This window comes from Oncorhynchus tshawytscha, linkage group LG09 (genome assembly GCF_018296145.1).
Source record: "Oncorhynchus tshawytscha isolate Ot180627B linkage group LG09, Otsh_v2.0, whole genome shotgun sequence".
Classification (NCBI taxonomy): Eukaryota; Metazoa; Chordata; class Actinopteri; order Salmoniformes; family Salmonidae; genus Oncorhynchus; species Oncorhynchus tshawytscha.
Window position 1 is genome coordinate 78,378,399 of NC_056437.1, and position 27,702 is coordinate 78,406,100.

General features: G+C 46.4%; 2 protein-coding genes across 3 annotated transcripts in view; one reads left to right on the top strand and one right to left on the bottom strand.

Moving 5' to 3' along the window:
* Positions 1-15,978, top strand: part of tanc2a (tetratricopeptide repeat, ankyrin repeat and coiled-coil containing 2a) — a 141,571-nt gene extending 125,593 nt beyond the window's left edge. Inside the window, 20 exon segments of the mRNA XM_042327509.1 lie at positions 1,429-1,710; positions 2,536-2,657; positions 4,384-4,615; positions 4,810-5,060; positions 5,226-5,423; positions 5,587-5,918; positions 6,109-6,217; positions 6,346-6,468; positions 6,565-6,801; positions 7,021-7,206; positions 7,287-7,380; positions 7,468-7,601; positions 7,765-7,888; positions 8,126-8,301; positions 8,519-8,651; positions 10,130-10,221; positions 10,341-10,487; positions 11,450-11,550; positions 12,045-12,432; positions 12,435-15,978. Of these exon segments, the coding sequence (XP_042183443.1) occupies positions 1,429-1,710; positions 2,536-2,657; positions 4,384-4,615; positions 4,810-5,060; positions 5,226-5,423; positions 5,587-5,918; positions 6,109-6,217; positions 6,346-6,468; positions 6,565-6,801; positions 7,021-7,206; positions 7,287-7,380; positions 7,468-7,601; positions 7,765-7,888; positions 8,126-8,301; positions 8,519-8,651; positions 10,130-10,221; positions 10,341-10,487; positions 11,450-11,550; positions 12,045-12,432; positions 12,435-13,997 (5,024 nt within the window). The 3' untranslated portion in view covers positions 13,998-15,978.
* A 48-nt stretch (positions 15,979-16,026) lies between these two features.
* LOC112226118 (transmembrane ascorbate-dependent reductase CYB561) lies at positions 16,027-27,605 on the bottom strand. 2 transcript variants are annotated; one of them, XM_024390365.2, is made up of 6 exons: positions 27,076-27,605; positions 25,939-26,152; positions 24,076-24,174; positions 21,914-22,017; positions 21,551-21,708; positions 16,027-17,851 (listed from the first exon to the last, which is right to left on the bottom strand). In XM_024390365.2, exons 2-6 carry the CDS (start codon positions 26,147-26,149, stop codon positions 17,656-17,658), a joined length of 768 nt encoding a protein of 255 aa, XP_024246133.1. In that variant the 5' UTR covers positions 26,150-26,152; positions 27,076-27,605; the 3' UTR covers positions 16,027-17,655. The 2 variants fall into 2 exon arrangements, with proteins under 2 accessions (XP_024246133.1, XP_024246132.1); XM_024390364.2 differs by having other exon boundaries at positions 25,939-26,156; positions 27,076-27,603.
* Positions 27,606-27,702: the final 97 nt, after the last annotated feature.

The window sequence follows — 27,702 nt, forward strand, 5'->3', positions numbered from 1 at the left end:
CACGGTGTGTGTGTTTGAGAGATTGTGTGTGTCTTTGAGTATACATGTAAGTCAGTATGTTAGTAAGTATGATTTGTGAGTGAGTGTATATCTGTGTAGACATACTTGGTGCACCCTCTAAACCCCTATCCCTGCCTGGTATTGGGTGATGCAACCCTCCCATTGGGCCTGGTACACCACACACACACACATCCTGGTACACCTTAATCCATCTCCCCTCCCAGATCAATGTTATTGACTTTCCTCCTCACCACTCCCTGGCTCATCTGTCACTGCAGGGGTCCTGTCTGAGGTCCCATCACTCATGGCCAAGGCATTATAAGGCTTAAATCACACTAGCAAAGACACACACACTGAACACACATTGAACACGCACAAACACACACAAACACACATATTCAGATGTATACACACAAATACACACACCCTATCTTTCTCCAATTCTTTATACCTCTCCCTCTATTCCTCCCTCTATATTCCCTACCCTCTCGCTGACTGTATTTTTAGCCCCCTGCCTGTCACACTATCATGCTTACCACAGCACTTTCTCCCTAATATCAGACCACACCGGGAATGAAAACTCATACAGAGATATCGCCTTACCTTTGCCTTTCTTACTCCTCAGTACAGAACTACTGGACGCACACACTCTCACAACCTCTGCTCTGAGGCATATACAGAAAATATGGTCTCCAAGAACAAGAAATATGCTCAAACGATATTTGTATGTGTCTGACGCTTCATCCTAGGATCAGGGATGAAACATTGGGTGTGGCTCCCCACCACCCTGCTCCCTCCCCTCTCCTCTGCTAGCTAGATGCACCAACCCTCCCATCCATCTTCCCCTTTCTCCTCCCCTGTCCTTCCTTCCATCTCTCTCTCTCTCTCTCTCTCTCTATCTCTTTCTCTCTCTCTGTCTCTCTCTGTCTCTCTCTCTCTCATGCTTTGTCTCTCTCCTCTCTTGCGTTGTCTCTCTCCTCTGTCCTCTGCCTCAGCTTCTGCTTACAGCCATGCCTGGCAATCTAACTCACGTAAGTGATGCTCCTCTCTTTCTCTTCTCCCATTATAAGGCATTATACTGTTCTACATCAGTTAATGCCACGTTATAATGATGTGCTTATTAAACTAGTGGTGCTGTATTAGTAGGAGTACAGTATCCCTCTACTACAATATGTTATCTAATCCCCTGTCCCCCGCTCTGCTAACAATATGTACTTGTTATATACAGGCAGTATCTACCCATACACTTAGTAATTCTGTTTCATTATGTAGTTCTTAGTATGAAGCCCAATGGTGGCATTCACCTATGGTGTGTGTTATTTTGATAAACATCCCCCTCTATGGGTGACAAGCTGACATTGCACTGAGGAAATGACAGTGCAGTGGACTCCCTCACCTGTAATCTGTCCCCTTCCTCTCTCTCTCCAGTACGCTTTGCCCCCTACCGCCCCCCGGATATCGCCCTCAAGCCCCTTCTGTTCGAGGTGCCCAGCCTGACAGCTGATTCGCTCTTCACCGGGAGGGAGTGGCTCTTCCAGGAAGTGGACGCCCGTCTTCACGGCGACGACTCGGCAGCCAATCGAGGTGTGGTTGTCGTGGGCAACGTGGGCTTCGGCAAGACTGCCATCATCTCCCGCCTGGTGGCACTCAGCTGCCACGGCAACCGCATGAGGCAAATCGCCTCGGACAGCCCCCACGCCTCGCCCAAACGTACGCTTATACTGTCATACAGGATGTGTGTGTGTGTGTGTGTGTGTGTGTGTGTGTGTGTGTGTGGCAATGATCCATGCTGGCTGCTGCTAGAAGGGCCTGTTGTACTGGGCAATGGTGGAAAAAGTACCCAATTGTCATACTTGAGTAAAAGTACCGATACCTTAATAGAAAGTTACTTAGGTGAAAGTCACCCAGTAAAATACTACTTGAGTAAAAGTATTTGGTTCTAAATATACTTAAGTATCAAAAGTAAATGGAATTGGTCAAATATACTTAAGTACCAAAAGTAAAAGTATAAATAATTTCAAATTCATAATATTAAGCAAAGCATATGGCACCATTTTCTTGTTTTTAAAATGTATGGATCGCCAGGGGTACACTCCATCACTGAGACATCATTTACAAACTATGCATCTGCGTTTAGTGAGTCTGCCAGATCAGAGACAATAGGGATGACCATGTGTTCTCTTGATAAGCGCGTGAATTTGACAATTTTCCTGTCCTGTGAAGCACTCGGCATGTAATGAGTACTTTTGGATGGCAGGGAAAATGTATGGAGTAAAAAGTACATTATTTTTTGGGGGGGGAATGTAGTGTAAGTAAAAGTTGTCCAAAATATAAATAGTAAAGTACAGATACCCCCAGAAAATACTTAAAAATGACACTGAAGTATTTTATACCACTGGTACTGGGTCTTAAGATGCGTGTAAAAAGCATCCTTGTGTCTGTGTAAATAATGCACACAGTAGATGCACTCAACTTGATCTATAAACCTACTTCTCTCTCTCTCTCACTCACTCACTCACTCACTCACTCACATAGATGGGGAGACCCTTCCCCTCACCCAGCCCCAGCACTCCCATGGCACCCTGGGGGGCAGCTGCCCTGGCACCCCCGAGATGAGGAGACGCCAGGAGGAGGCTTTACGGCGGCTCGCCTCACAGGTACAGTACTACTACACCACCACACCACGGCTGCATCTCAGTAGTCTTAAGTACCATTCAAGACCACCCTGACCAGCTGGGTGAATCCTTGCTCAGAGGTACATGTTTGGTTTACACTATGTTCTATTTTTATTTGAACGTTCTACACCGGTGTGCCTTACTGAACGTGGCCCGGATTCAACTAATTAACTGGTCATTGAGACATTGCTAAGGGGGAAGGTGTGTTGATACCGGTCTGAAATCAAAGCCTGCACATCTGCTCCTTTGTTCTTCAGTCAGCAGCTCTTTCCTACAGTGTCTCTGGTCTGGAGGCTGTCTCTGCCCTCTGACCTCCTTGTGGCCTTGTCCTCTCCCTTCTCACTCTATTATTCATTCTCTCTATCTGCTGCCACTCTTCTCTCATTCTCTCCGTTATCTGCATTCCGTTCGTTCTACATCCTTTTCTCTCGCCATGCTCTCTCCCTATGTCCTTAACCCATCCTGTCTAGCAACACTGATGCTAATGTCTTCCTTTATTCACTTAGCACTCTATCTCTCCCTCTTCCTCCATCCACTGTCAACTCCTGCTATCCAATCTGGCTCTTCATTCCGTCTCTCTTTTTCTCTCTCTGTCTATCTCTCTCCATTCCATTTTCATGACTGGCGGTGTTGTGCAGACACAGCAGAAAAACAAAGGGACGCCCCCCTCTCTCTTGCTGTCTCTCTCTTGTTTCCTCTGTCTCTGTGCTATGACCTAATGAAATATGCATAGGCCCAGGGAGCAGTGTTCCAGCCGAGCCATTAGATCCCCTTAGCGGCCACATGCATTCTTAATGATAGCCTGCTCCAGTCGTTGACCCACGCACAGACACTTTCTACACATACTTTACACACACACACCCACACAACACCAGCACACACAAGCATCACAAATACTACAGACATCCCTGTGGATGTCAGTGGCCAGAAGCATATGGCTATGAATATGTGTATGACCTGAGTGAAGCGCTCTAGTCTGGTCTGAAATAATCCTGAGCGAAGCTTTAAGTTGGAGCCAGTCTGAAGCCTACTGGCTTTCCTCAGAATTCCAAGTCCACTCTATCCAAGGCGGCGCTGTATTATACCATACATTAAACTACAGATCTAGGATCAGACTACCTAACCTTATCCAACAAGGGGGTTAAAAATAATCTGATCCTGGACCATTTCACCACCCCCAGGGTCTTAGTGCCAGTCATCTCCTCTGACCCACTAGAGACAAAGACCTGACAGTCACAACAAGCTACACAGCAGTCATCACTCTTCAATGAATAATGTAACATGGTATTGTTTTTCAACAATGTTTTAATTAAGCCTCAATCTGTAGCTGTGCTTCAGTCTGCTTGAACTCTCTTGTGTCATAAAAATAATAGTGGTTAGTTGGCACAGAATGTCACCTAGGCCTGTTTGGTTCGTGTTTTATTTGATTGTTACGTGCTGAAGATTCAAGACGGAATATATTTGTGTGGGTTGATTTGCGCCCTCTTCAAATCAAATTATTTTGGTCACATACACGTGTTTAGCAGATGTTATTGCGTGTGTAGCGAAATGCTTGTGGATTGTTAAATGTACCTCTCTCTTTGGAAAAATAAAGTGTGATAATCAGAGATAAAATATATTTTCAATTTCAATGGGATCACCTATATAAAAGTCTCTTTTTTTTTTAATCTCCCCCACCCCACTCACTTCCACTCTCTATCGCCCCCAGGTGGTGGCATACCACTACTGCCAGGCGGACAACGCCTACACGTGCCTTGTGCCAGAGTTTGTCCACAACGTGGCGGCTCTGCTGTGCCGGGCACCCCAGCTCATGGCCTACAGGGAGCAGCTTCTGCGGGAGCCCCACCTGCAGAGCACCCTCAGTCTGCGCTCCTGTGTCCAGGACCCCCTCAATGCCTTCAGGAGGGGAGTGTTGGAGCCCCTCGACATTCTGCACAGAGGTCAGGGTTGTTCAAGGTTTTATGGAACTGCATAGGAGCTGGTCATTTGATAACTTGTTATTTCCTCTCAGGGTTTGGGCCAACTCCATTCATATTTTCCAAAAAACAACTAAATGTCCCATCTCAGTAGCTAATAGTTAGTTATTTCCACTTCTTGTCCTGATAAACAACCTTGTTGTCTTTGTGTTCATCAGAGAGGAAGATAGCATGTGAGGAAGACCTGATCATTCTGGTAGACGGGCTGAATGAGGCAGAGTTCCACAAGCCGGACTACGGCGACACCATCACCTCCTTCTTGTGTAAGACCATGGAACGCTTTCCTCCCTGGCTCAAACTGGTGGTCACCGTCAGGACCTCCCTACAGGAGATCACACATCCCCTCCCGTTCCACCGTATCTCTCTTGACCGCCTGGAGGAGAATGATGCCATAGACCAGGACCTGCAGGTAGGGTTCAGGTTTACACCAAACCATCTGTCTGACATCTTTACTCTCTGATAGTCATCTCTCACTTCTACCTCAATCATTGTAGTAAAAGTAGTCAATCGTGATTTAAAACAATTATCGTCAACTATTGTGATAAAAGAACTCCTTTCTCTTCCCAACCTGCAGGGCTACCTGCTGCAGCGGATCCAGGGCAGTGCTGAGATCCAGAGCAACGTGTCTCTCAACGGGCGTCTGGACAACGCAGCCTTCGCCAAGCTGAGCACCCACCTTAAGGCCCTGAGCCGTGGCTCCTACCTCTACCTGAAACTGACGCTGGACCTCATCGAGAAGGGCTACCTGGTGCTCAAGAGCTCCAGCTTCAAGGTGAGTCTGTGTCTCAGTCCTGGAGCTATATACTGTATGTCGCTCAAGGTTTTTGCTTGTGTTCCATACTCTGCCTGTTTGTGTGTTTATCGCTCTCTGTAAAAGTTCATATGATGTTTCCTTACAAAACTGACCCGAGGTGTTTCTCCATGTCTCCCCCCAGGTGGTGCCGGTGAGCCTGGCTGAGGTGTACCTCCTGCAGCTCAACATGCGTTTCCCCACCCAGTCGTCCTTCGAGCGTGCCCTCCCCCTGCTCAACGTGGCCGTGGCCTCCCTCCACCCCCTCACGGACGAGCAGGCATACGGGGCAGTGAACGCTGGCGCCGTGCGAGGCCCTGCCCTGGACTGGGAAGACTTCCAGGGGAGACTGGAGCTGCTATCGCCCTTCCTGGTGCGGAGGAGGGACGGAACACGTATGTTCACACACCCCTCCTTCAGGGAGTGGCTCATCTGGAGGGAGGACGGGGAGAAGACCAAGTTCCTCTGTGACCCGAGGTAGGGAGAGACTGGTTCACTGAGAGGAACCAACAGACCCTCTGCAAAGCCAGCGTATACCTGGAACATCAATGTTTACAGCTGGAATTTGTGGAGCTTTCTGTTCTTAATTCCTCTCCCTCTCTCTACATCTATCTTTTTCCACTTTCACTCTTTTCTTCCTCCCTTCTCCATCTCTCTCTGGCTGTAGGAGTGGCCACACTCTCCTGGCCTTCTGGTTCTCACGTCAGGAGGGCAAACTGAACCGGCAGCAGACCATAGACCTGGGCCACCACATCCTCAAAGCACACATCTTCAAGGTAACGGCACACCACCACCACACAACACATCACTACAGCACGCTAACACACCTCCAACATCTGGGTCAATGGCTTCTACCCACTGTGCAGTAACACTGCTGTTGATATTACTGTTATCTTCTCCACAGGGCCTGAGTAAGAAGGTTGGAGTCTCCTCGTCAGTCCTGCAGGGGCTGTGGGTCTCTTACAGCACAGAGGGGCTCTCCACTGCTCTGGCCTCACTGAGGAACCTTTACACACCCAACATCAAGGTACTGGACACACTCTCACCAGCAGTGGCCTAACCAAAGCACTATTGCATTACATGTTTGGTGTATTGGTTATATGTCTGACACTCCTCCCTCTAGGTGAGTCGTTTGTTGGTCCTAGGCGGAGCCAACGTTAACTACCGTTCTGAGGTTCTGAACAACGCCCCATTGCTGTGTGTCCACGCCCACCTGGGCTACGCGGAGACAGCCGGCCTGCTGCTGGAGAACGGAGCACATGTAGACGGAGAGTCCGACAGCGGCCTCACCCCGCTGGGCTACGCCGCCGCCGCTGGACACCTGTCCATCGTCACTGCGCTCTGCGCCTGCAAGGCCAAGGTCAGGGACCAACCACCACTACTGTGCATACTGTCACTTTGGCAATTGAGGTTTATTACAACAGCATTATGATGCATTTACACAACACGATATAACTCTCTGGCAGCCATGTTGGAACCTACTGGGCAAAATGTACCAATAGGTATTTTTGAACAGTGGCTGCATGTGACGTCTGTGTGTGTGCATGTGTATAATGACCCTCTCTCTCCCTGTGTGTAGGTGGACCACCTGGACAGGAACGGTCAGTGTGCGCTGGTGCACGCTGCACTGCGAGGACACCTGCAGGTGGTCAAGTTCCTGATGCAGAGTGACTGGAACCCTGACGGACAGCCCCAAGGAGCCTTCACCAAGAGTCACGCTGTCCAGCAGGCCCTTATAGCAGGGGCCAGCATGGGATACACAGAGGTACACACGCAGGTGCACACACACACACAAACACACACCCACCGCACACACACTAAGTCTGAATGTTGTCTCCTGTACAGATCGCCTCTTACCTATTGGACCTGCCAGAGAAGGATGAGGAGGAGGAGGAGCGAGCACAGATCAACAACTTTGACACACTCTGGGGAGAGACTGGTACGTGCTATTTTGTGTATGACTGTATCAAAGTCTGTGGAATGCTTTTACCCACACTGACCCTGGCTTCCCCCTCTCCCACGGTAGCTCTGACTGCAGCAGCAGGCAGGGGGAAGCTGGATGTGTGCAGGCTGCTGTTGGAACAAGGGGCAGCGGTTGGGCAGCCTAACCGCCGGGGCATCGTGCCTCTCTTCAGCGCTGTGCGCCAGGGACATTGGCAGGTGGGTGGGCACTTTTTGAATTTCATACCCATTCATTATTTCAAGTCACAAAGCCATACAACTTAAATGGGAAATATTCAAATACACTACTGGCAATGATAGAGAACAATGGTGACAAACAATACTAACGTAGCTACATGCTATTTGGTTTCTTGCTCATCAGATAGTGGACCTGCTGTTGAACCATGGAGCTGACGTCAACATGGCAGACAAGCAAGGCCGCACGCCCCTCATGATGGCCTCCTCAGAGGGCCATCTCGGCACAGCAGAGTTCCTACTGGCACAAGGTCAGAGTTCAGTTCATCCTCAACATCACCACCACCCACTCTACTAATCTCATTGGTTCAGAGTACCTAGTGTAAAAGTGCAAAGGCAACTGCAAAGTGTAGGTTTGACTTCCACATGGGCAACATATAGCAGACATAAAGTATGTGTAGTATTTAGTAATGGACAAAACAGCTGCCAAGTGGACATGTTATGACCCTGGCTGCCATGAAAACGTGACCTTTAACCCCCTCTTGCAGGTGCGTCTCTGGCCCTGATGGACAAGGAGGGTCTGACTGCTCTGAGCTGGGCGTGTCTGAAGGGCCACATGCCATTGGTGCGCTGCCTGGTTGAGAGAGGCGCGGCCACCGCCCACGCCGATAAGAGTGGACGCACCCCCCTGGACCTGGCCTCATTCTACGGAGACTCAGAAGTGGTAAGTGGTCGCTGGTCGCCACGTTGATGACCTCCCCATGGCAGTGCAGCATGGAGAAAGTTTTCACTGTTGTTGATTGGAATAAGTACCTGAAGGTAGAATGCTATTCTGTTCTTTCTCTTCTCCTCCTCTTCATTTTCCCCCTCAAATTTTCTTCATCCTTTAAACTCCCATCTTCCCTCTCTTATTCCCCGTCCGTCCGCCCATCTATCTCTAGGTGCAGTATCTGGTGGACCACGGGGCGATGATAGAGCATGTGGACTACAGTGGGATGCGACCTCTGGACCGGGCCGTGGGCTGCAGGAACACCTCTGTGGTGGTGGCTCTGCTCAAGAAGGGAGCCAAGATGGGTACGAACTGACTAGAGGTCACTAGTCACACACAGATTTAAAAACACTGGTATATAGGACTGTCTTCTAATTTTGCAATATTGTTCTACATTAGCTTCAGTGGTTTAGCAACAACTTTAGTCAGTTTTAGTTCTATTTAGTATACTGGTGTTTCCCCTCGGTAGGACTATAGTCGCCATTGACTCCTAGAATGTTGTCAACTACAGCCTGAATCTCTTCCCTATGTGGTTTGGTGATCACCAAGGCTTTGCCATGCCTTCCTCCCCAGGCACCACTAACCCCCCTCCTCTGTTTCCACCATGTTTATAATGGTGGATGTGAGGCCCCTCCCTCTGCTCCTACTGCTGCTGACATTGCTGTTGCACCTTTTTCTTTTGCTGACACTTTTTTGGCCACAGCTTCTCACTTCTGCCTCTTTCTGTTCTTTTCTTCATCTCACTCACTTCCTCTCTCACTCACTTTCTCTCTCTCTCACACACACACACACACTCTATTGGCTCTGCTTATTGGGTTGGTTCCATTATGTTTCCTCTCATTTCACCCACCTAACTCCCTTCTCTAACCTGTCACTCATAACCCTGGCTCCGCCCCCTCTCCGTAATCAGGATATCAGACTCTTCCCAGTCGACCCCGAGGTAACACAGTTTGCCCTCTCTCTATATACATCTCTGCTCTTACTATCTCGTCCTCTCTTTTTTTACCCTCCTTACTCTTTATATGTGGCTTTGTGAAGTAAGCTAACCACCCAAGTCATCCACTGCCCAATAAGAGATTATGACACAAACACCACAACAAGGCCCACAGTCCATGCATTCCCCCTGGTGTTGGGAAGCCATAAATGCATGTGTGATCCCCTCTGCTCTGGCATGGCTTGTGCTTGCCTGTCCCCCCCTACACAGCATGCAGAATAACACAGAATAACTCTGGCTAATAATGACATATTATTGTGTATTCATGTTGGGTGAGATTGGCATTGGAACATAAATAAGTTGATTGTTTTCCCAGTGGCTTAACTAGAGATTAAGTTACTGATTCTGTACTTGAGTCAGATCCTTCCTGCACCAGGTATGACGTCAATATCTATGAATCCACCTGTTAGCTGAGCGCTTAAATGGCACATGCAGGGGCAAAGAAACCCCAAACCTGTCTGTCTCAGTAAGTCACGCCATATTTATCTTGGGTAGAGCTTCATCATCATCTCAACCTGTCAACTGGTTTCGCTACACTCCGAGATGAAGTTGCACCTACCTACAGATCTAGGATCAGTTTGCTCTCTCCAAATGCTAACTTCAACCATTACTGGAGGGAATAAGCAAAACAGACCAGATCAGCGTCTAGGGGCAACTTCACCCTGCTCCTTCTCTCGTCCTTCTCATTGTCGGTCCTTTTACTCTGAGACATGCCCCCTCTTCTTGTCATTGCCACTCTCCTCCGGCCACTCCCCGTTACCCATCATGCCCCCTGCTGTCTTCCACCAGGTCCGGCCACCTGGGCCATGGCCACCTCCAAACCCGACATCATGATCGTCCTGCTCAGCAAGCTGATAGAGGAAGGAGATGGCTTCTACAAGGTCAGCCCTTCCTAGAATATAGCAATATAGCACAGCTGTCATTGAGGGTTACTGTTGTGGTGCCAAACCGTGCTAGTCTCTCACCTTTCTGAGGGTTTTTTCTTCTACCCGTCCTGTAGAAAGGTAAAGTGAAAGAGGCGGCCCAGCGGTACCAGTACGCCTTAAAGAAGTTCCCCCGCGAGGGCTTCAGCGAGGACCTCAAGACCTTCAGAGAGCTCAAGGTGTCCCTCCTCCTCAACCTGTCCCGCTGTCGGAGGAAAATGAATGTGAGTGACACTCCACTGCACCCTCCTCTATCCCCTCACCCCACCTGGCTGTGACTGGAGCTGCTTTTTTTGCTTACACTCAACAGCATTACCATCTGCAAGGTTTACCAAGACATTACAATACAAAACAACTTTATTATCCCTCATTGGGATGTACAATACAACGACCCATACAAAGATATTTAGCTCCTCTGATAGATTATAAAACCGCACATGGATTTAAGCAGTGTAAAAATATTGGTTTCAAAAGGTTGATGACGGCAATATCATTGTGCAAAATGGTACAGTAGATCAGACTTCAACATAATAGCTGAAGGTAAATTTCCCTCAACTCTAGCCTCATCTAACCTAGGCCCATATCCCTGCATCTTCCATTCCCTCTTATAGTTTGCTTGGTTTTGGTTTGTAGCTCTGGTAACTTTAGAGGGGGTGCAAGGGGAGGTTGGTTTGGGTCAGGGTCATAGTGGCCAGCTGAGGTTCTAATGACAGGGCAGTGCAACAGCGGTTTCTGTGTGTGTGTGAATGTGTGTTTGTATTTTGTGTGTGTATGTCTCTGAAAGTTTGTGTCATATGTGTGTTCATATCAATGTTTTTAATTTCTCAATTTACATGGTATCGTCATGGACTCGTGTATTATTTTTTATTTGTCAGTGTCGTCCATTTGTCTTTCAGTAATTTTTTCTTTGGTGTCTTCTATCTGAACCCAAGTTTCCATCGATCTCATCGACTCAGTTATTCACTTCTGTATTACTCTGTATGGTTATATGTATGACTGATACAAGACTCCTGAATGACTCTCATATGACTCATGTTTGACTCTGTACATGGTTCTATGTACGTCTCATCTATAACCTTTTTTCCATTAATCTCTTGACTCACCTCTGACTCATTTCTGACTCATGTACCGCTCCACGCGTGGCTCTGTGAATGACTGTCGGCCCTGTTGCTGTTGTTGCTTGCAGGACTTTGGGATGGCTGAGGAGTTTGCTACCAAGGCGCTAGAGTTGAAATCCAAATCGTACGAGGCCTTTTACGCCAGAGCCCGCGCCAAGCGCAGCAGCAGGTAACCGTAGCAATGGGGAGAACAGGGAGGCGGTGGCCTAGCGCAGAGTGAGCTCAGCCTTAGGATCCAATTGGGCCCTCTCATGTCACATGATCACCAGGTTTCTAATGCGCTGTAGACAGATGACTACAGGGGGACATAATAGAGTTCATGAGCATTTTGGCCATGTTTTTCACCCTATGTCATGTTCAGTGGTTTTTATGTCTGCTTACACATCCTGTATCCCCTTAGCCCTATGACTTGTTCATTCTCTTGCTCATTGTCATGGCTCATTTTTTTAATGTTTTAGCGTAAGAGTGTACGTTGACTACTATGTGAGGGCAAGTCGTTTGAGTAGTTGTGGTGCTACTCCCTCACGGTCTTTGGTTTCATGCTTTGTCATGTTCATCTGTACCCCCTCCACCTCTCCTGCTCCTCTCTCATTAATGCTTTCTCAATCTCCCTCTTTTCTCTCTTGATATTCCCCTCTTCACCCCCTCGTGTATCCACCTCAGGCAGTTCCACGCAGCCCTGGAGGACCTGAATGAGGCCACCCTCCTTTGCCCTAACAACCGGGAGATCCAGCGCCTGCTGCAGAGGGTGGAGGAGGAGTGTCTTCAGTTCGAGGAGCAACAGGAGCTGGACCCTCCCCCATCCCCTCCCAGAGAGCAGGCCGCGCCCCCTCCCCAGTCCCTGGAGCCAGAGCAGGACCTGTTTGAAGAGGACGAGGACTACCTGGAGCAGGACCTAGAGAACCTCCCCATGGGCATGACTCCTGAGCCCCGCTCAAGCCCCTCTGGCCTGCCCCTCATCCAGAGCCTGCCCCCCTCTCCGTGCCACCGCAACTCACCCTACCTCTCCGGAGGCCCCTCCATGGTCCAGGCTTTCGAGCTGCCCCCCAGCCCCCTTCCATGTCCTCCCCCACGCGCCAAGGCTACCAGTCCACCTCCCCGTCACTTTCCCCGACGCACCAGAGCTCCCACTACCGGCCCAGCCCTCCGCACACCTCCCCAGCACACCAGGCTTCCGCTACGCCGTACAACTTCAGCCCACCACCTTCGCCTCTCCGCCGGGGGCCTCAGTACCGCGCCAGCCCCACCTCAGAGAGCGGGGGAGGTCTGTACCGGCCACAGTCAGCCTCAGCCCGCTACCAGTCGGAGCAGATACCCGGCCGGCCGAAGTCTCCGCTGTCTAAGATGAGCAGCCAGCGCTCCTTCCAGCTGCTCTCCCAGCAGCAGCCTCCCCAGCAGGGCCAGTGGCTGCAGCCTGCCAAGGCTCAGATCGTACGCACCAACCAGCCCAGCTCCGCTGTGCACTCCAGTGCTGTGCTGGGCACCAGTGCCTACAGCCAAATGGCCCACTCCATGAGCACCCGCCTCCCCCCCGACCTGGCCGAGCTGGGGGACGGGGTGAATATATACCCCAGTGCCTTGGAAGGGAGGCCCACGCTGCAGGTGCAGGCCAGCCTCAGTGCAGGAGCACTCTACCAACATGTTGGGATCCAGATGGTCCCAATGGAGGACGAGCTCCCCCAGCGGCCCTCCTCAGCTTACCGGCCTGGAGGTCCGCGCTACGGCCAGGTCCCCCAGATCAGCCGCAGCCAGTCGGCAGCGTACTACCCTGTCTCACCTCAGATGGAGATGGAGTTAGAGATGGAGCACCAGGCGGCGCTGGGATCACCGGAGAACCCCCACGGCCTGCGCCGACCTGTCAGTGCCACCAGCGCAGAGCCAAAGCCACACGCACCCACTCCCCGGCCCCTCATGCACTCCCAGAGCGTAGGCCTCCGCTTCTCCCCCTCCAACACAAGCCTGGGTGGGGTCTCTGCAGCTAATCTTGCCCCAGGCTTCCGGGGCTCCACCTCTGCCCAGCAGATGGAAATCCCTCTACAGCTGTCCTACGAGGATGGTAGCGTCTACTGCGACGACCTCTCGCCTGTGTCTCCTCCGCAGGGCAGCGACATAAGGGTGGTGGGAGGGACGTACCCAGACAAGGCGCTCCGCTCCAGAAACACACCTTTCATGGGCGTTGTCGACAAGACGGCGCGGACTCACCAGTACCTGCCACCGCAACCGCAGACAATAGGGCGCTCCTGGGCCATCTCTTCCCTGGACACGGTGGTGACAAGCTCCGCCACGTCTCCAGGGAACATTGGCCCTCAGCATGGCTACAGCCAACAGCCCAGCCTGGGACACATCGCCTACTACAACCGCACCAACAACGCCCACAACGGACACCTCCTGGACGATGACTACTACCAGCCGCCAGCTAACAGCTCACGGGACGGCAGGGCAGACTGCATGGGCCGCGTGAGCCAGGCGCCATCCTACCCAGACGTCAAGGTGGCCCGGACGCTGCCTGTAGCCCAGGCCTACCAGGACAGCGAGTACATGCAGAACTCCAGGGACAGGCAGGGCCCCACGTCCCCTATCAAACCAAAGAGACCTTTCGTGGAGTCAAACGTGTAGGGAGGGACTGAGGGAGAGGACTGATAAGCCTGCAGATATTTTAATTTGGAATGACTTATAGACAACCCCAAGGGTATGTGATGAGACTGGGAAGGCAACACTACTGCAGACAAACTCCTTTAAACTCTCCTCCCATGCATCTTCTTTGCCTCTGTCCTTCACAGCCATTTACTATGGATGAATACAAGAAAGCCTAAAACTGCAGTTTGCCAGGTGAATCCAACACCTCCAGTACTCCGGAATATGTTGGCCTTCTGTTTGCAGAGTAGTTTGTATAGTCAGTGGAGGGGACAGGGATGATCCACAACTTTAGGAACTGGAGTCTGTTGGAAAAGCATGTAGGACTAATACCACACACCCTGACCTGGAAACCTCCAGATCTCAAGCAGGGGAGACTGCTCCCTGCCGTTTTCTCCCTGCCCCTCAATGCCTGTCCTGGGATGGTCAGTCTAGCTATGAGCACTTCCCTGCTTAACCTGTTGAAGTCCAAACTCTCAATGCCTTCTTCAGAATAACTCAATAGAAGGCCGCCCTTCACTAAGATGACTATGTTCTCTGCTGTAAATGTGACTGAAAAGAGGCTTCAACATACTTGTATATAGGAAAGGCAACAAAAAAAAAGTAATATTTATCATTTAAGTTATGTTTGTAAAATACATTATTTCCATTGGTTGTGGGGTTTTTTTGCTCAAGAAGTGACATGCAGCAGGCTTTGTGAAGCTTTTGGGGAACGGGCATTTCTTATTTTCCAACAACTTGAATGTTTCCTTTTACAGTTGAATTATCTCTACCAGCCAAAGCTGCAGTTATTCGAACATAACACTGTACTACATACAGTTTTAGCCACTAAAGGGTTAAAGATGTTGGCAGCATGCACATGACTTCAAATGACCCAAGTGGTCATTGAAGGACTAGTTTTATCCATCCACAAAATGCTTTCCATAAAACAATGGAAATTAGGTGGTCAGACGTTGTCTTCAATATAGAACAGAAATGGGTCCAAAGCTAATATTTAGGTTAAGGATGGAAACACAGTTATCAATTGTTGTAGTCAGCCTATATACTCAGAAACGTACAAAACCATCCGATGTCTACATTTTGGTTACACTTTCATGAAACTAGATATGTTTTGAAGAAAGTGGTGTCAAGACTAGGCTACATAACATGGTTGGACTAGATTATGATCTATCTATACAAGGTTGTCAATTGTGATGGATTTCATACCTTTGATTTGATGCAAGTCAATGCAACACAATTACAGTGCAGTTTACCCACCAGTTTGGTTACACCCTTTATCCTCTACTGGCACTTAGTATGAACAACAATCAGCTGAAAACATGAATCTGTGAAGTTTACATTTTGATTTACTGTAGTCTTCATTGTCACTTAAAAATGTCAAACATTTAGACTAACAGTTTTATTTATAAATATTTACTGTGTATTGGTGTGCTTGATTATGTTTGGTAATAGGTGGAGGCTCTCCGGTCGGTTCATAAACACTCCAACCAGGACGTTGAAGGAAATTAATGAGCTAGTTGATTGGATGCACCTCTTGTTAATATCAAAGGTTAACCCTACATCTGAGCTTGTTGCAGGAGGGACTTGTTAATGCCCTCTGTCTGATTAACACCCAAAATAACATTTCTTTTCAAGAAACTTTTTTTTTTATATAGTTCGTGTAAATAATTGTACATGCATGTTTGTTCTCTGCTTACTCCCATGCTGATATAAACATGTAATATGTTTGTATAGCAGTTTATCAATATTTGGAGAGGGAGGCAGAACAGCCATCTTTTTTTTCTCTTGGGCTTGCTGAGCAGAGTTCTGTAAATTGTCTGTATATGTGAGTTGTGGCGTTTTGAAACGAGAAGGTAATAAGAAACATGCGTTTTTAACCCAGTTAAGCGATTGTAAAATGTACTTATTTAAAAATGGTTACCACCTCAAGGAAAATAAATGTGGGTTGGCTCCTTTACTTTTAGCTTGTTCACACAGACTATATCAAACAAAGCACACCCCAAAACACCTATTGAGTCATGCATCTTTAATAAGTTATAGGAAGGCAATATAGGTTTAATAAGTCAGTCAGCAGTACCTATTGTATAGAACAAGTTTCCACAAGTGAAAATAGAGGTAGCGATATTTAATCTAATCTTAGTTACATTATGCTTTAAACTGATTAAATATGACAAGTAGATGCTTCGAACAAAGCAAATTACAATACATACACTAAGAATATATAACAGTCAAACATGGATGCAGCATATTGTACAATTAAATCCAGTTTGGCACACATACTATAACGCCCTTCTATTACAGTAGCTCTGAGCATTTTACACTTATCACAGAAGCATAAAGATATTTACTGAATTGACCCCGATTCTGTAACCCCATATTTTGCAAATAGGATCAGATCCTACAGAATCTGGATTTTCAGTGCTTTGAGTAGGCCTACACCTTGCCCTCTACTACACTGTCATAGTGAAACACATTAAAGTAACTAAGATGAATTGTCTGCATCACAAAAGAACATGCATTTATTTGACACCTCAATATAACTGACCACATACCTATACTGCATCGATTTAATGTAATGTTTAAACCTCCCCACCTTAGTTACATTGAAATGTCTTGGTTGTAGTGCCTTTCACCTTTCTAAATCCACGTGTGATCAAGATTGTGAAAATTTGCCATTTAGCAGATGCTTTTTATCCAAAACGACTTAGTTATGCGTGCATACATTTTATTTTTTTACATATGGGTGAACCCGTAATGTGCTACGGAGTATCCTAATCACTACCTTTGAGTCTTGAATTTGATTGGGTATTTCAAGACAGAAAATTACCCAATCAGAAGAACTGGGCCCTGAAACTATTGGATAGGTTTCCCCAACCCTCTCCTAGGAGGTGAGGTTTCACATTTGTTTTAACTGGCACACCTGATTCAATTAGTCAGGTAACCATCGAGCCTTTGACTAATTGAGTCAGGTGTGCTTTAGAGTTAAAACTAAAATATAACATCTGGGTGGGTCCGGGGAGACTGTTGGGGAAACCCTGAATCAATGGTGAAAATTCAACCCAGCCAAATATAAGGAATGGTGAAGAAGCTGCTTCAAGAGTACCTAGGGGTCATTTAGGCATCGTTCAGTTACAACTTTGTGCATACTTTCAGTCCTTTATCATAAATTCAATATTATTTTGTCACAATGAACATCCCTGAATGAACTGCAACTTCTAAATTTATCACAAGCTTGAAAGTCATGGAAGTTGTTTGTTAAAAAAATGAGTAACTTCCAGTATAACCCTGCTGCCCTAGATGAAGGCACAACTAATTGGCTTGGACACATGGCTTTGTCCTCACTGAACACTTAGCAAAGGCTATTTTGTTTTTAAGAGACCTAATATGGCACTTTTGTGATGGCTAATCTGTGGCAGCAATCAAATACATTGGTCAAATCAGTCATGTCATACCTCCATTTCACCACAAGGGGGGTGTAGAACTGCTCTTGATGTGACATGAAATAAAGACAACATATCAGCCAGATCTCCAGCTGGACCTGGAGAGATACTGGGCGTGCAGGCTTTTGTTCCATACCAGATTTTTTTTTAAATAAAAGCCTGAGCACACAGTAGCTTTTCAGACCAGAGTGTTTCCTGGTTTAAGGCGAGGTGGGGCTCCCTCCCCCCTCAGTCAGGGTCTTAAAGTGTACAGATAAGGCCTCCTCCTCTGGGTGTGGGGGTCTCCTGAAGTCCTCCCGTGTCACCACGTAGCCTACCAGAATCCCAAATGCTACTAGCAGCAGTCCCAGCATGTTACCAAGGATCCCCTCTGGGACGAACTGTGAATATGTGTGCCTGGGAAGAAAAAGGATTTCTGTATTATATCAATGGAGTTTCTGTTGTGATACAGTACAGCCTAATGTGAATTAACATTTGTAAAGAATCATTAGTTATAATATTTCCGTGTGACTCATCAAGATTACCTTAAGCATAACATACGGTACCAAACAGGAGAATGATTCATAATGTGCAAAGACTCAATTAAAATCCATGTCTGACCACATTGTCATAAAGATAGCCCAGACAGCAAAAGCCCAGCTTTCCCCAAACATACCCTGTACAATAATTAACTGCCCTATGATTTAGCAGGGTAGAGCTGGGTAAAGTAGTAGCACTTCAACATCATCCAGTGACAAACACACCACTGACTTGAACATCTGGCACGTCTCTTACCATACCAGAATTCTCTTCGATTATAATCACAGCCGTATATATTCCCCCCCCCAAGCAGACACATCGATGGCTCTGAACGAACTTTATTTGACTCTTTGCAAACTGGAATCTATACATCCTGAGGCTGCATTCATTGTAGCTGGGGATTTTAACAAGGCTAATCTGAAAACAAGACTCCCTAAATTGTATCAGCATATCGATTGCCCAACTAGGGCTGAAAAAACCTTGGATCATTGTTACTCTAACTTCCACGGCGCATATAAGGCCCTGCCCTGCCCTCCTTTCGGAAAAGCTGACCACGACTCCATTTTGCTGATCCCTGCCTACAGACAGAAACTAAAACAAGAAGCTCCCACGCTGAGGTCTGTCCAACGCTGGTCCGACCAAGCTGATTCCACACTCCAAGACTGCTTCCATCACATGGACTGGGATATGTTTCGTATTGCGTCAGATAACAACATTGACGAATACGCTGATTCGGTGTGCGAGTTCATTAGAACGTGCGTTGAAGATGTCGTTCCCATAGCAACGATTAAAACATTCCCTAACCAGAAACCGTGGATTGATGGCAGCATTCGCATGAAACAAAGCGCGAACCACTGCTTTTAATCAGGGCAAGGTGACTGGTAACATGACCGAATACAAACAGTGCAGCTATTCCCTCCGCAAGGCTATCAAACAAGCTAAGCGTCAGTATAGAGACAAAGTAGAATCTCAATTCAACGGCTCAGACGCAAGAGGTATGTGGCAGGGTCTACAGTCAATCACGGACTACAAGAAGAAAACCAGCCCAGTCACGGACCAGGATGTCTTGCTCCCAGGCAGACTAAATAACTTTTTTGCCCGCTTTGAGGACAATACAGTGCCACTGACACGGCCTGCAACGAAAACATGCGGTCTCTCCTTCACTGCAGCCGAGGTGAGTAAAACATTTAAACGTGTTAACCCTCGCAAGGCTGCAGGCCCAGACGGCATCCCCAGCCGCGCCCTCAGAGCATGCGCAGACCAGCTGGCCGGTGTGTTCACGGACATATTCAATCAATCCCTATACCAGTCTGCTGTTCCCACATGCTTCAAGAGGGCCACCATTGTTCCTGTTCCCAAGAAAGCTAAGGTAACTGAGCTAAACGACTACCGCCCCGTAGCACTCACTTCCGTCATCATGAAGTGCTTTGAGAGACTAGTCAAGGACCATATCACCTCCACCCTACATGACACCCTAGACCCACTCCAATTTGCTTACCGCCCAAATAGGTCCACAGACGATGCAATCTCAACCACACTGCCCTAAACCATCTGGACAAGAGGAATACCTATGTGAGAATGCTGTTCGACTACAGCTCGGCATTCAACACCATAGTACCCTCCAAGCTCGTCATCAAGCTCGAGACCCTGGGTCTCGACCCCGCCCTGTGCAACTGGGTACTGGACTTCCTGACGGGCCGCCCCCAGGTGGTGAGGGTAGGCAACAACATCTCCACCCCGCTGATCCTCAACACTGGGGCCCCACAAGGGTGCGTTCTGAGCCCTCTCCTGTACTCCCTGTTCACCCACGCACGCCTCCAACTCAATCATCAAGTTTGCGGACGACACAACAGTGGCAGGCTTGATTACCAACAACGACGAGACGGCCTACAGGGAGGAGGTGAGTGCCCTCGGAGTGTGGTGTCAGGAAAATAACCTCACACTCAACGTCAACAAAACTAAGGAGATGATTGTGGACTTCAGGAAACAGCAGAGGGAACACCCCCATATCCACGTCGATGGAACAGTAGTGGAGAGGGTAGCAAGTTAAGTTCCTCGGCATACACATCACAGACAAACTGAATTGGTCCACTCACACAGACAGCATCGTGAAGGCGCAGCAGCGCCTCTTCAACCTCAGGAGGCTGAAGAAATTCAGCTTGTCACCAAAAGCACACAAACTTCTACAGATGCACAATCGAGAGCATCCTGGCGGGCTGTATCACCGCCTGGTACGGCAACTGCTCCGCCCACAACTGCAAGGCTCTCCAGAGGGTAGTGAGGTCTGCACAACGCATCACCGGGGGCAAACTACCTGCCCTCCAGGACACCTACACCACCCGATGTCACAGGAAGTCCATAAAGATCATCAAGGACAACAACCACCCGAGCCACTGCCTGTTCACCCCGCTATCATCCAGAAGGCGAGGTCAGTACAGGTGCATCAAAGCTGGGACCGAGAGACTGAAAAACAGCTTCTATCTCAAGGCCATCAGACTGTTAAACAGCCACCACTAACATTGAGTGGCTGCTGCCAACACACTGACAATGACACTGACTCTACTCCAGCCACTTTAATAATGGGAATTGATGGGAAATGTAAAATATATCACTAGCCACTTTAAACAATGCTACCTAATATAATGTTACATACCCTACATTATTCATCTCCCATGTATACGTATATTCTGCACTCTATCTACTGCATCCTTATGTAATACATGTATCACTAGCCACTTTAACTATGCCACTTTGTTTACATACTCATCTCATATGTATATACTGTACTCGATACCATCTACTGTATCTTGCCTAAGCTGCTCTGTACCATCACTCATTCATATATCTTTATGTACATATTCTTTATCCCCTTACACTGTGTATAAGACAGTAGTTTTTTGGGGGAATTGTTAGTTAGATTACTTGTTGGATTATTACTGCATTGTCGGAACTAGAAGCACAAGCATTTCGTTACACTCGCATTAACATCTGCTAACCATGTGTATGTGACAAATAAAATTTGATTCGATTTTTTTACCGTTTTCATGATATCCAATTGGTTTTTAGTCGTCTCGTCGCTGCAACTCCCGTATGGACTCGGGAGAGGCGGAGGTCGAGAGCAGTGCGTCCCCCGAAACACAACCCAACCAACCCGCACTGCTTCTTGACACAACAGCCGCTTACCCCTCGGAAGCCAGCAGCACCAATGGGTCAGAGGAAACACTGTACACCTGGCGACAGTGTCAGTGTGCACTGCACCTGGCCCGCCACAGGAGTTACTTGTGCACGATGGGACAGGAACATCCCTGCCCGACTAACCCGGACGACGCTGGGCCAATTGTGCGCCGCCCCATGGGTCTCCCAGTCGCGGACGGCTGCAACAGACCCTGGACTTGAACCCAGAATCTCTAGTGGCACTGCGATGCAGTATCTCGCACCACTCGGGAGGCCCACCAAAACTACTTTTCACCCAATAATTATGTGCATTTGTGTATTTTAGCATGCCATTTGCATACATTTCTTCATTGTACGTGGTGGTAGTATATTGGAACTGAGCCCCTGCATAGTAATACTCACTGGATACTGAAGAACAATTTCTCTGAAATGCCCAGTAGGCAGGTGGCTAGGGACATGGCGAGCATGGCCAGCCCAAAGAAGACATGTAGTGGCAGGTACCAGCTCCGCAGTGCCATTAACGTCCCAGGGAAGAGGAAGAAACCAAGCCCCATTAGCCACTGAGGGAGTAGAGGATCAATGTTATTAAACTATTATGCCTATTAGAATGTAATATGAGAGCTACTGCCTGTATACAGCTAGGTTCTCAGTGCAAACAGTACATTAATTGGAATTCTGATACAAGGAAAAGGTTGAAATTATTAGCTTGATTTGTGTGTGTGCAGGTGACTGCATGTGTGCACAGAAGGAGAGGCGAGGGCTGACCTGTACACAGAAGAGAACAAAGGTGAGCATGCCACACCAGCTGTGGAGGGAGTACATGTTGGGGATCTTGTTATGATTATGGAAGTCAAACACAGCCACAATACCTGAGGAGATACAATGATACATGCTGTCAATCTTTCCCATTCATTTTGTATAGATCAATTATGAATTATGATTTTACTTGCCTCCAAGTATGGATATGTGGGTATTATTTACATGATGACACTGCTTGCAAACCAAATGTTTCTCTTGAGTCAGTAAGGATTGCCTGAAGCCCGATTTCAGCGTTTAAACTGACGACCAGTTTGGATACACCTGCCTGTTTCCATGACTACTCCAGACCTCAGTACATGACGCAGGCTACTGCGATTCAGCTTTAGACGCCCATGCCGCACCACTGATTCGTGGTTAGCATGCGCAGTCTCATCTTACCTGTGTTCATAACCTACTACGTTTGTTTTTTTTAAAAATGGACCTTGCCAGTTCCCTGGGAGCCTCACCATCTCCAGCTAACTTGAACTCACAAAAGAATGATGGAAAAAAAAAAAAAAAAAAAAAAAAAAACTTTTTTTTTTTTTAGGTCCTCCAGATTGGTATTGGCCTTGCAAAATCCTAATTGGTCGACCAAATTCAGACACAAATCATTATTTTGTGAGTTCAAGTTAGCTAGAGATGGTGATGACAATTACAACAATACTGAATGAACACTTATTTTAATATAATACATAAAGAAAATGTTCAATTTGGTTTAAATAATGCAAAAACAGTGTTGGAGAAAGTAAAAGTGCAATATGTGCAATGTAAAAAAGCTAACATTTAAGTTCCTGCTCAGAACATATGAAAGCTGGTGGTTACTTTTAACATGAGTCTTCAATATTCCCAGGTAAGAAGTTTTAGGTTGTAGTTATTATAGGACTATTCCTCTCTATACCATTTGTATTTCATTTACCTTTGACTATTGGATGTTTTTATAGGCACTATAGTATTGCCAGCCTAATATCGGGATTTGATAGGCTTGAAGTCAAACAGCACTGTGCATGAAGCATTGTTAAGTGCTGATGGCAAATGCAGTAAAGTTTGAATGAATGCTTTCGAGCCTGCTGCTGCCTACCACCGCTCAGACTGCTCTATCAAATAATATACTTAATTATAATAAAAACACAGAAATACAAGCCGTTGGGTCATTAATATCGTCAAATCTGAAAACTCATTTCGAAAACAACATTTATTCTTTCAGTGAAATACGGAACCGTTCTGTATTTTATCGAACAGGTGGCAACCCTAAGTCTAAATATCGCACAACCTTCAATGTTGTCATAATTGTCTTCACACTGTTCGCAAAGAGCCAGGTGGCCCAAACTGCTGCATATACCCTGGCTCTGCTTGCACTGAACGCAAGAGAAGTGACAATTTCCCTAGTTAATATTGCCTGCTAACATTATTTCTTTTAACTACATATGCATGTTTAAAAATATTTACAAAAACACTTGTGTATTGATTTTAAGAAGAGCATGGATGTTTATGGTTAGGTACATTTGTGCAACGATTGTCCTTATTTCGCAAATGCGCTTTTATTAAATCACCTGTTTGGCGAAGTTGAAGTAGGCTGTGATTCGATGATAAATTAACAGGCACTGCATTGATTATATGCAACGCAGAACAAGCTAGTTATCCTAGTAATATCATTAACAATGTGTAGTTAACTAGTGGTTATGTGAAGACTAAACTTATCTTGTAAATAAACAATGTTAACTAGCAACTTAGCTTGGCTGCTTGCAGCCAGGTGGTCAGCCTGTCACGCAGTCTCCTCTCGGATTGCAATGTAATCGGAGTCCAAAAAGGCTGATTTCAAGTTTTCATAACAATTGGTAATCTGCCCTAATTAATCGGCCAAGCCGATTAAATCGGTAGACCTCTAGTCTGAATGACTGATCTGGCCCTAGAGAACGTATTTATGACCCTCCGATAGTTAAGTCCACTTGTCTTGCGTGGTGGGACAAACATGTCTGTCTATATACACACACATATTCAACTAGCTAGCTTAGGCATTTTCCTTTTATATACACAATAGCTACAACTTTAGATTAGTTTAGAATGTTTGGGTTCAAGGGGAAAGGGCCAAAACAACAAGTCTTGTCCATAGACACCCACACAGGCCTTACCCACTATGCTGATAATGAGGGCGAGAAGGTGGAGCACAGCATGGAGAATCTTGACGTTGCGTTTGCTTTCATTCCTAAATACTCTGTACACCAGGATCGCTGTGAGAGACAAACAAGTCTGGTTAACATTCACATAAGACTAATCAAATAGAATCATTTCCACAAGAAGATGATAATAAAGTCAAGCCTGTCTAAATATACAGTGGTCCGACTTAACACAATAAAATAAAACTGTTCACCTTCAAACACTGCTTTTGCACCTTAATCTGCTGTAACCATTTAAAAAGGTTAGTCATTACTTTTGTCATAGTACCATAATCACACCCAACATGGCACCAAGGGCAATAACAGGTATGAGGCTACAAAAAAAGGGGTGAATCAGGGTAGTTATGGGGGTGTTTTAGTCCCAGTGAGCTTGAGGTGAAGGTTAAGTAAGGTGAGGCTTTGAGTGGGGCAGAAGTCATCCAACAAGACCACTATAATGCATTTTCACAAACACTTGACAAGTAGCTGCCACCAAGGTCTCAGCAGCACATAGGGTTGATTAGCATAAAAATGTTACAGAAATGCTACGAGAACAAACTGTTCAACTGAGTTACTGTATTATTACAATTATAAAGAAATTATATTAACCTTGCAGAAACACTGAAACATTGTTCCAGGCAATTGTATTTGCTGTCTGTCTCCTGATCCCACTAAGGACAGCTGGTTCCCCTGGAGGGTGTTTTCATCCCAGCTCCATTTGGACTGACCGCTCACATTAAGGTGTAAGTGACCTTTAATGTCCTAATTAAACTGTTGTAGCAAGGTTAGGAATAAAGGAGGCTACAGCTGATTTAATAACAAGCAGCTGTTTTATTTTACACCACAAAGGAGACGTAATTTACATTGTCAATGGCTGAATCACTTGTTTTTCTCATTACAATCATGATTCAGGGACCAATGGAAAACCATTTGAAAACGTTTGCTTTCATTGCAACTGTTTTCCAGTAAGTGTTTATCATAGTACTATTTATGGGACCAAATCCCTGCATTACTAATATCTCTCACACAGAGGGGGAGAAACACAACGGCCTAGAAACAAACTAAATAAAGTCTTGTCTCCTCCCACCCTAATAGCATTAGGAATGTATTCCTGTTGCAGTGTGCCTTTAGGCCTGTGCCCTGTGTAGCATTAGCATCACACTAATGCAATAGGTCAGAAGACCCCTAGGCTAACAGAGCAGACAACTGCCATTGTGGCTCAAAGAAGAGACACTGTGGCTTCAGCTTCCCTTTGTTCATCTACCTCCATCACTCCATGCTACCAGTAAATCAAATTGTAATGGTTGCATAAACATATTTAGCAGATGTTATTGCAGGTGTAGCAAAATGCTTGTGTTCCTAGCTCCAACAGTGCAATAGTATCTAACAATACACACGAAACTAAAAGTAAAATAAGAACTATCAGGATGAGCAATGTCGAGTCCGGTGTGTGAGATACATATACACCGGACTCGACATTGTATATATGTATGATGGGATGTGTAGACAGCATATGGATAGAATAAATAGTATATCTGAAGAATACGTTGATATTAATAGTATATTTACAGCAATAGTTAAATAGGATAGGCCTTGACTAGAATACAGTATATACACATATGAAGTAGGTAAAACAGTAAGTCAACATTATTAAAAGTGGCCAGTGTTCCATGTCTATGTACATAGGACAGCAGCAATGGAGAGCTACTTTATTACTCTACATTACCAAATCGATCACTGGGACAATGAGCCATTAATTGAGGCGATTTATAAAAAGGTGTTTAAATTCCTGGAGGAATGGTTTTAATTCTAATTTAAGTTGGTTTAATTCTACCCTACCATCTCCATAGAGAAAGACCAGGCCCAGGACCATGCAGAGGGGATGTACATTGAACTCCTGTCCCGAACCATCCCAGGCGTAGCCTCCGTGATAGCTGCCCATCCACACGCCCGTGATCACCACACAGGCCAAGCCCAGAACCTGAGTCCCCCCCACGTACCACGGGAAGGAGCCCAGGCCTTGCACGGCCCGCTGAGGGCTATCTTCCATGGTCTGTCTTGGAGGGATAGAAAGAGGGGGAGAATGATGGTTTAGTCCAGCAGTTCAAAAAGGTATGTGTTATGATGACTAGTTTTCTGACTGAACCAACCAGGAAAACCTCCAGGCCCATGTCAAGCCCCACCTACAGCTTTCTGAAAAGACCTTGGACTCATGGACAAAACCTGTGATCTGAATCTTTACCTAGTCTTACCAGTTACCACCCTAAAGGAGTCAGAGAAATAACCAAATATTGGATCAGTCTAGTCATGTCTCCGGGATTGAGATAAACAGAAGCGTCCTCTTCCTGCGCTGCTTCTAGGCTCATGTGATGATGTGCGTGTTTGACTGCAGAGCGCTACACTGGGGAAACTCACATCCATGTGAAAAACACTAGCTCTTCAGTTGAATAACAGTTTGTTATAGGCTATGAGTATGACTGTTTATTCAACGTGATTGTGTATTCAGTTGAATATTTGTTATAGGAGTATGACAGCGTTTTTATTCAAAGTGTGTGTATTCAGTTAACACTGTGTTGCTTAGCCTACACCACCTTGTTTTTTACTAGATGGTATACAGCTACAGAGGAAAGTTACTTTCGTAGGGAAGGATAACTTATGCAGCAGGTTAGGAGAATTAACCTAGCAGGTTAGAATAATTAGGTTAAGAAAATAGTTATCTAATAAGCTCTCCTAACCTGCTACGAAACGTCAAAACCCTTATTTTAAGCTACTGATTGGATTTCAGACGGATGCATGTCAGAAACAAGAACCAAATATCGCGCATGTTGTGATTAAATGTACTCAAACTATTGACAAACAAAACACTATTTATAGGCTATCCTCGACTATAATGTTGGATACCACACGTCTAGGAGCTCTATCCTATCATACAACTTCAAGCGCAAACATCGGTAAGGTAGGACATGTTCCACTTACCGTTTGGTCCTCAAATAACCTGCTTTCCCAGCAAGTCTGAGAGGGAGTGGATATCCTTGTTCCGCTCCTTTTGTGTGTTTTGGAAGGATTCCTAGATACGCCTACAATTTTCGTAGTAACCTCATTACTTAAGAAACGCAAAAGTCCTATAGCCTAGGCTTGCCACTAAATATTTTACAATACGCTTTCTTACTCCTCACGCGCGCTTCACTAAAACGTCGCGGGTGGGTGGATCTGTCGACTAGTCGTGACAGAAACAGTGGCGCAGCTAAATGTTGAGTTGACAGAGAAATACGTTATACACTCCCTCTCTCCCTTCAATTAGCACCAAACATAGAGGAGGGAGGAGCACAAACAGCCTTCAGAGAGGATGACGTCTGGCACCGCACTGACGAAAATGTCCAAAGGTCTATTACCTTGGCTACTCAGGGCGTTCTTGCAGATGCAGACCCGGCATTGAGTCAAAGCAATTCATTAAAAAGGCATAATGACCAATTAGTTGACTGCTTTAATTTATACTGATGTATATTGGATAAAGATGGGCTGTGCGATCTTGTCTGCTCGTTTAGACTGACAGCACAATTCTGAACTTTTTCTAATTGGTCTTTTGAAAAAAAGAGTTGACGT

Bases quoted from the DNA above. Each gene is read 5' to 3' on its own strand.
- LOC112226118 (XM_024390365.2), bottom strand. From the start codon at position 26,149: ATGGAAGATAGCCCTCAGCGGGCCGTGCAAGGCCTGGGCTCCTTCCCG. The intron at 24,175-25,938 runs GTAGGGTAGAAT...TGTCTCTCACAG, and splicing joins GGTCTTTCTCTATGGAGATG to CGATCCTGGTGTACAGAGTA. The intron at 21,709-21,913 runs GTCAGCCCTCGC...CTACTCCCTCAG, and splicing joins TTGTTCTCTTCTGTGTACAG to TGGCTAATGGGGCTTGGTTT.